This window comes from Athene cunicularia (assembly GCF_003259725.1).
Source record: "Athene cunicularia isolate RWA chromosome 10 unlocalized genomic scaffold, athCun1 chr10_part1, whole genome shotgun sequence".
NCBI classification, from domain to species: Eukaryota; Metazoa; Chordata; class Aves; order Strigiformes; family Strigidae; genus Athene; species Athene cunicularia.
Genome location: NW_020799112.1, coordinates 19081505 through 19090496, shown reverse-complemented (window position 1 = coordinate 19090496; position 8992 = coordinate 19081505). Strand labels below are relative to the sequence as shown.

The 8992-nt window shown below is 38.1% G+C and overlaps 1 protein-coding gene across 1 annotated transcript in view; it reads right to left on the bottom strand.

Annotated features, from left to right (window-relative positions):
• Positions 1-4359: 4359 nt before the first annotated feature.
• Positions 4360-8992, bottom strand: part of COPS2 (COP9 signalosome subunit 2) — an 18470-nt gene continuing 13837 nt past the window's right edge. The window contains exons 13-14 of the mRNA XM_026856087.1: positions 8657-8715; positions 4360-7864 (exon numbers count right to left, since the gene is read on the bottom strand). Coding sequence (XP_026711888.1) covers positions 7720-7864; positions 8657-8715 — 204 coding nt within the window. The 3' untranslated portion in view covers positions 4360-7719. The remainder of the gene's footprint in view (positions 7865-8656; positions 8716-8992) is intronic.

The following is an 8992-nucleotide window of genomic DNA, read 5'->3' as shown; positions in this document are numbered from 1 at the left end:
CGGTGGCGCGCCGCGCTGGGTTCTGGCCACTCGAAAACAGGCGAGGCTGTGACTTAAACGTTAGAGAAATCATAAAAAATAAACGGGCGCGGGGCCGTGCTGTTCCCTCTGGCCGAGGCCGTCGCGTACGCGGCGCTTCTGCCTGCGGCAGGTGCATTGCGGGGCCCGGTCTCCTCAGAGGCGGTGTCGGGGGACACTCAGGCAGACGGTGTCCTTGAAATTATCTGGAACATCGAAGCGGGAAAAAAAAAAAAAAGATCTATCTGTGATTTATTTAGAGGCAGAAATCTAAAAATGTCGCAGGAGCGTCTGGAGCGCGGGGCTGGGCTGAGGCGGCCTGGAGCTGCCGGCTCCTGCTCCCGGCGCCGTCCACTCGCGGGTAGTGACCAGGTCGCTGCCTGGCAGGAGGGAAATTTTTAAGACGTGAGTTTTGGCACAGGTTGTGTGACGTTTTCTTTTGTCTGTGTTGCTGCCCTGGTTGTAACTTGGGTTTCATTCTTGTGAGTAACGCCAGCAAAGTCCGTGAGACTGTGTTCTCTCCTCAGACCGCGGAGCACAGGGAAGGAGCTGGGCCTGTGTAACAAAGCCTGCTCCATAGACGTACTCAATATGCAATGTTCCTACCTTTCAGTAAGCTATTATGTCTGTTGCCTTGGGTTTAATAGAAATCAAACATGATTTATTTACAACTTGGTTGATAATGTTTTGTCAATGTTCCTTAATCATGGCAAGGGAAAAAGAAAAAAAAAAAAAAAAAGTTAAACTAAGGTACCTATGTAAAAGAAATATGCAAAGGATATACTGGAGCAGAGTCTTGAGCACTTCCAGGTAAAATACGTTTATAAAATGTATTAATACAAGAAGCAGGTTTCTGCTTCATAGAGGTTCTTGTGAGGAAGAAATGGTTAAGGGAAAAAGGAAGCAAGCCTGTATCTGAATTTCACAGAGATAAAACTTCCAAAAATGTCTCTACAGAGCTATCTTGCTAGAGCTTCCTAGATTTAACCTTTATAATTATTCGATCATTCCAGTTTATGTTCATTATGCTATATAACGATCCATTCTACTTTCAAAAATTTTTATTTCTTGGATTAATCCATGTAATCGCTTTGTATTTTCTTAAGAGTTTCTTTTCACCACTAAAACTTCGTATGGAACATATGGTATTATGAAGATGGCTATTACATTGCACAGTAAGATCTCATTTTGCAAACAGATGAGATGAACAGAGGACTTGTGCAGACTTCGATGCCTTCTGGGCTATTCCACCCGCATCAGCGGGATTACTATCTAAGTACAACTTTTACCTAGATGTCTGCAACATTACTTATGTTCTGTGACTTAAGTTTTCATGGGCTTGCAGCCAACGAAATCATAGGTCCCATGGATCATATGTGAAAGGGAGAGGGTGACGTTGTAATCCCAATTAAATTCAACTATAAGAATTTATAGTCATTTCAGTGAGGACAGTGGTTTACTACAAATGAAGAGAAGGGCTGCTGCAGCACCATAACTGGTGCAGAACCCTCATCTTAAACTGGAGAAGCTGCAGTTCTATACTCTACATGCACTTCTGTATTGCAGCACTTTTCTTGATGAGATTAAATGGTCAGCAGAAGTAACACAAGCGTTCATAACCCTAGGAAGCCATTTCAAGGTAGTAACACAGATTAATTTGAGGTTATGATGTTACGTTCCCAGGGGCTTTTACACAATGACATTTGTTATTTCACCACAAGAAGTCACGAAAGTAAAACTGGCCATTAAGTTGGTTATATCAAGAGCTTTCAGCTGATGCAATGGAACAGCGTTTCATTAGTCATTGATGAGCTTACATACCAGATGTAAATCTACAGATAAATAATCATGAAACATAAGCCACCTAAACTTAATCTCTGTAAATCAAACAACAAATCTCTACTGAGTGAAATGTATTTTATTCCCAAGAGTTGAATGTGGTTCGCTTATTTGTGCAAAATTAGGTTGACTTATTTAAAACCTAGTCGCTTTTCATCTCCCAAGTAATGTGGGAGAACTTGCCCGACTGCACAGAAAACAGTGAAAAAATCCCACTGAAACAACTCGAACAATTGTCTTCTTGTATTAGCACACCAGCATTTTAGTGTGGAATGCAGCGTAATTTGTCCAGATTGGTGCTGACCACTGAATATATATTATGACATTTGCTTAAGATAGTTGCTGTATTTTTAAAAAATAATGACTCATTATGGCAAGGCTGTTCATTATGAAATCCTTCTTTTGTTCCCAAGATACATACCAACAGAAAGGTCACACTTGAAAGGGCTGTTATGCATACTTAAACAACAATAACAAGAAGTTCTAAGATCTAAATTGGGCAGTGATTAAATAGACATCAGATCTACATAAATCTATACAATATACATAATACAGAAAGTCATGCTGGGTGACCTGAGTGGCCACTCGGGTGAAAAGAACTCCAGTCTCCCATAAAATTTAACTCTGTGTTATCACTAAAAACATACCAAAGCGCTTGGAACCAGTTATGTTAGATCCTCTGTCCACAGCTATGCTAGGGTATCTCGTTACATCATCACCATCATCTTGATCGAGTGTTGTGTAAGAGAATTCAACAGTGTTACAGTCCTTAAGGAGGCCATAAAAAAAAATTTAAAACCCTGTTCAATTTAAACACAATGGTAATTGCAGTAGCTGGTTTTGAATATTCAGTCCTAAGGGTCCAGTTCTCAAATCTGGCAGTTTGTAAACAATTGTTGCTGCTTCTTTATTGCAACATGGAGTAAATAAATGCATAGTTGGGAAACAAAAATTATACTTGTACCTAGCGGGTGCTGACTGCAATTTTTCTAATAAGTTTTTGGGTTTATTGCTACATCTGCTGGATAGGCGAGATGTCCTCCACAGGGTACCAGCCAAATGAAGATGAAAATCTAGGTCGACACAAAAATAAAAAAAATGGGAGTCTAAACCAAAATATCTCAGTGGTATGGAAAGGCACTTGGTAATGACTGTGTTCAGAATTAAAAATCACAGGATTACGGGCAAATCTAACAGCATATGTGTGGCTACTCATGCGTTCTACTTACATAGGCTCTATTTACATCCAGTGGGTATAAAGTCCTACAAAACATGTAAGGATGTGATTAAGCACGTCTCTCTGAAATCGAGGCAGCTTCTTAAAAGCTGAACATATGTATAAGCTTAATCGCACTGGCATGAAGTATGAAATAAGGGTTGCTCAGTAACACCCCTCTCCACCCCCGAGGTAGAAGCAGGCTGAGACTGAGCTCCACGGCAGCACTGCCGGAGCGTGGGCCGCAGCAGCACTAGCGGGTTTGGAGGCTGCCACAGCCAGCCAGTGGAAGAGTCAAGCAGGAATGAAGCAGACTCCAAAATGACAGTCTTACTGAACTGGGGCTAAAATTTTCAGTGTTATTATTGAAGAAGACAAGTACAGAAAGCAAAGTGTACCTTGGCCAATAAACATTTGTATCTGATGATACAACATGTAGCATCCTGCACAGGCAGCTAAGGGCAGACACAACAGGGAACACACTGCAACCAGAGTGGGAAGGTGAGCTGGGAACTAGTCCATGAATCTGAGAATCACGATTCTGATAGCAACGTGCAATTACTACCTGGCAGCAGACAGAGCGAGCCCAGCACTCCCACTGAGAGCAGCTGCAAAGAGGGAGTACAGCCAACCAGGCCAGATCCTGCCTTGCAACTCTCTGTAATACGGCCAGGAAGGGATTAGCCTTTACTCTTGCTGTAACACTTACAGTTATTACATCTAAAACTTAGTGATAAATATGCAGTTACTATAACGCAGATGCAGTTTGCAATGTACCTTTCCACAGGTTTAGAAGCATTTAAAGTGGTGATAATCCTTTCTGTCAGTATCTTAATTAACACTTAACTCTTGACTACCTGTAATGGGGTATTTTACCTCGTTCTTTAATCTGGTTCTAAAACATATTTTTAGCACGTTGAAAATAATAAAGTAACAGCTAAACTTTTATTTTTAAAGTCAGTATTAACATCTATATATGGGAGTTTAGTTCAAATAACTGCCGTGTTTTCGAGAAAGCAAGGGGTACTGTCCAGAGTGATGTCACTTTACTCTTAATCCATACATATACACAGTTCCTGAAAAAAAAAAAAAAAAAAAAAAGTAAATGTGAAAATACAATCTTGAAATACAGACATAATGTTTTACAGCTGACAACTTCTGAGTAATTACAAAAATCACAGTGTTTATTTACAGACTACAATTCAAATACCTTCATTATATTATTCTGCCAGGTGCATTTCAGCTGCCTTGCCTTTTTTTCTGTTTTGTTTGGTTGGGTTTTTTCCCCCCAGTTTATTTCTAAGCCTATTTAAAATGAAAATGAAATCTATATCGTGGTTTCAGATCCAGTCCATTAGAGAAGGACTTTTAAGAATGCATTCTAAGTTTGATAAATGATAATTAAAAAAAAAAAAATCTAAAATGCATGCAGACATAGCACCCACATCCTCCCAGATTTAATTTGCATGATGTTCTGTTTTAATGCATAAGCTGCCAGCAACTTAAAAGCAGGGTTTATATATACACAGCTTAATCACTGTTGTAATCTTACATAAGATTACAACAGCCATGAAATGTTCTTCTGCAAACAGTGTTACTGGTACTAAGGTGCCAGTTTGTCTTGTACCAACAGCAACAAAAGGTGTATAAAAACATCTAAAAAGTTGTGAAAAGTGTGGCTCTGACAATTAATGACAATTACAGAAATTTAAGGATTGGAACCAAGATTGGAGAATACTGTGAAGCTGCTTAGTGCTTCTCGAACAACCTGCAGCGCAATAATGTTGTTTGAAAAAAAGAAAATTTATTCACCCTCTTTCTTCAACTGCTTGTTCACTTTTCCTGAGGAGGTAGAAATGACACCAGAACCAGATCTAACAGGGAGTAAATGGAATATAGCAACTATTAGAAATTTCTGCTACAGTTGTATGACAACACAGCTCCTCCATCTTTCCCTGCAGAAAATTCTCATCTTCCCAGTTAAGAATTATGAGAACTCAGAAAAGGGGTAGAATCCCTTAGGGATTAATTATATAAATCTTCATTATGTGCCTAGAGCACAGATGCTAAGGCACAGTATGTGTGAGTAAGAACTAAAGTATGCCAAAACAACAATTTATTAAGAGGTAGACTGATGCTTTTTTGGTCTAAAAACATACTGCTAGCCCTCACTATACAAACTAATAGTCCTTCACTAGACTAGTTGGACTAGTCCTACTACAGTTAGTCCTTCACAACGAAAAGATAAAACAAGGGAACTAGATGGATAGGACAAGATTTACTGCAGTATTCCCATTTCCTTCTTGAAAAATCCAAACAGGCCTCCCCAACAGGCATAGCTGGGATGGGAAAGGTAACATCAGTTACAACAGACAAAGTCAAGAAGACTTTTTTTTTTTTTTTTGAGCAATATTAAGCCTACACACAGTTCTTTTTTCCCCTCCTTTAGAGGAGAGTAGTTGTTCTTTCCCACAGCAAGGGTGGCAGGAAATGGCAGAGAAAGGAAACACGCTGAAATAGCTGTCACTGTCCCCATGGGAAGGAATACCTTGAAATAGCTGTCACAGTCCCCTATTCCCATGGGAAAGAACCACCTTGCAAGATTGGCTATCCAAAATCTCTCGATCTGCAGATAAGGATCCCGATTACTGTGCAATATTATTAAGTTCAATTCCACATCTTAGTGTTTACTTTGAAAAGTCCTCTGTGTTAGACATCACAGCACCGTAAGGAAACAGTCTGAACGCTGTGCTTTAGTAAATGTTGCCTACAGGTTTTATGAAGGAAAAAACTTTGCTTAAAAACTAAGTTCAATTTATATTCGTATTTTAATATTAATTTAAGTGGATAAATTAGAAACATCTCGTATGCATCAGTGAAGGAAAAATGCTCACCCAATACTCAGCATCATGCTTCCCATGCAGCACATTAAGTTCTACTGTGTAAACTCTCAGGAAAAAAGAAAAAAATCACTTGCTTTGACAAATGCAGAGCAAAATAACTTTCAAAGGGACATAACTGTCCTTCAGATGAAAGTTAGTTTTATCCTTTTTAATAATACACTTAACTATACAAGTTAAATCCCACCCTAGAACACTGAGTATGCCACACTGTCTTGCATGTATGTGATGGACGTGTCATTTATTAGGCTTTTTCATTATTTTTGGGGTGGTGTTACTTGCTCTACATATGTATTTTTCCTCTGCTACAACAATGCCTGTGTGTGGCACTGCCTTACGCACCATTACACTGTACCCTCAGCTTTAAAATGGAGTACTTGCTGTTATGGAAGAAGTAACCCTACAACATTTCTTCTGCATTTCTAAGACCTGAAAGAAAATTTTTCTGTCAGCTCCAGACAAGCTGCTACAGGAAGAAAAGTTGCCACGGTCAACACTGCAGCTCTATATTTTAAATGGATCTGATGATTCCAGAATCTTAGGACATCAAAGGCATATAACTACTATGTGGTAGGACTTCAGAATCTGAAGAGCAGCTCTGAAGGGACTACAATACAATTAAAAACTTGAGACAGACCAGATTCCATTATTACTGAGGTCATTGTACTTGGTCCCCACTCTATACACAGAGTGTTGTTTTATATACGCTGGTGGTCAAAAAGACCCCAGATTTGGCAAAGAGATAGCAATCAGGGTCTGCATTTCTATTCCCAGGGTGCTGCTTGGCAAACCTGTATTCTTGAAGTACCAAAATAAAAACCGGTCATATTCCTGAGAAAAGCCAAATATCCACCAACATCAACTAGACAGGACTGATAGTAGTTTGGTATCTTGCGAGATAGAAGTCACTTAGCAAGAACGCTCAATGTCAGCTTTTATACTCTTTAGTATTTATGTTTAACTATTTCAAGGGGAAATAAAAAAAAAGTAAATCAACAGCACACATACCAAGGTTTAGACTCAAAATCTCCATATTGTCCTTCATAAGTGAGGTGAAGATGAAATAATACCTATTTTCTTTTAAAAATAACAAAATAAAAATTAAGTGTAATAAAAGCACATCAAGAAACAAACTGTACAATTTCTGAACTGCACTGTTTATTTTGCTGCTTGAAACCTAAGTGACAGTATGCCACTATAATTATGGGGTTTCTTCTAAACCTTTACTACACTGCAGATACAGAAATATACGGACACATTTTTGGAGAATTGACATTTTGCAAAATGCAGCAAACATTTCAATTTATACATGAGAAAAGGAAGTGTTCAAAAGGGTATGCATTTCAAGTTATTGCAGGTTATTTCTGTGAGAGAATTTCTGCAGGTAAAACATGTTTAAATTTAACCAACAGTAACGTGTCAGTGTATTTAAAATCATGACAAAAATCTTCTCTCTGGTCATTAATTGCCCTTTGACAAATTACTAGGATGTTGTATGTTTAGGGCAAGATGTCAATACAGCATAAATCCCGTGGCATTTTGGTTTTCTTCTGGAGATTAAAGCTGTTTTTTTCTTGGGATAAATGCAGCAGCAAAACACAAACCAGCTGATCAAAAAAGCACTTCTGCCATAACTCCAAAATTTCAGGGCACACCAACCGACAGTAGTTTTGCCATTCCCAGTTCTTTTAAGGTTTACATCACTGCACTGTTGCCTTAAGTACGTTTGTAAAAGCTTGTTTTCTGTTAGGCCAGCTTGCTGACTACAGCCTGGTTGAGAGAATTTAGTTGGTTGGTCCATTTATCTAACGCAGTATACCGTGCACCACCTCTCTTCTGATGATCCAGTTCTAGGAGCTGGTTGACTTGATCAATTCGGCCATGTATAGTGCTAGAATCAAATAAATAAATAAATAAACAAACATCACTAATGCACATGGACATAGGAGCTAACAATAAATCAGAGGTAAAATAAGAGGTCTTATACAAGAGAGACACAAAGTTCCTTTCAGAATTCAGCCCTTTTATAATCTATTGGCCTGGGCAGTACTGCCTATTTAGTTCATCATGACTGGAAACCAAATCAACCAATTCATTGGGCAACGATTATTTTATCTGCTTAGCTATTACCTACATATTAACTCTAAAGCAATATGAGGTAAACAGTTTTTGAAAGTCAAGGAATCATGAAAAAATAAGAGATTTATGCAAAAAGAAATTAAAATACAAACCCATGTATGGATTATATTTTCCTAGTATATATAACAAGTCACCCTCCAAAAAAAAAAAAAAAGATTTTACAAATTGTAGCAAGTTTTTCCAGTCAAGGAGAGCAGACTACTAATGTGTCAACTTGAAAATATACTCAAAAATATAGAGGGGTATAAGCAGCAGTTACTAAGAATAACAATTTTCATAATTCCATAATAATTCTAGTAATTTATGACATAATTCAAAATTAAAGTAAGAACATGCCACTCAATCCCTCCGTATAATTTTTTGGGCTCACGTCTTACAGTTGTACTTTACTGCTCATAAGCCAAGCAAATCCAAACAAAGTCAACATCACCTTTCAGTTCTATAATCAACCAGTATTGTCACAAAGAACAAAAAAATTTTGTTGCTTCTTGTATACTTTGTTTTAAAGTAATCAAAGATCAGTAATCAAGAATAAAGTACATACTTATCCAATATGCACTGCACAAGCAAGCTTTCCACATCAGCTACATCTATGTTTAACTCCTAAAAGAAAAAGAAAGCTCATTATGCTGCTACTCTGTTTTGCAACATTAAATCCTTCCAATCTTTATTTTCATATACGGAATTTGGTTTCATTTCTGTTTTTTTACTGTTTGAAAGTATCAATTCAGTCCTGATCTAACCAGCAGAAGAATGTATGGCCAATGATCAAGAGATCAGTAAGCTCTCAGAAAAGGCTGAAAAGGCTAAAGCAAAATTTTTGGAACTCAGAAATGAGTTCCTTTGCTGACTTGTTGAAGAACACGACCCCCCCCCCCCA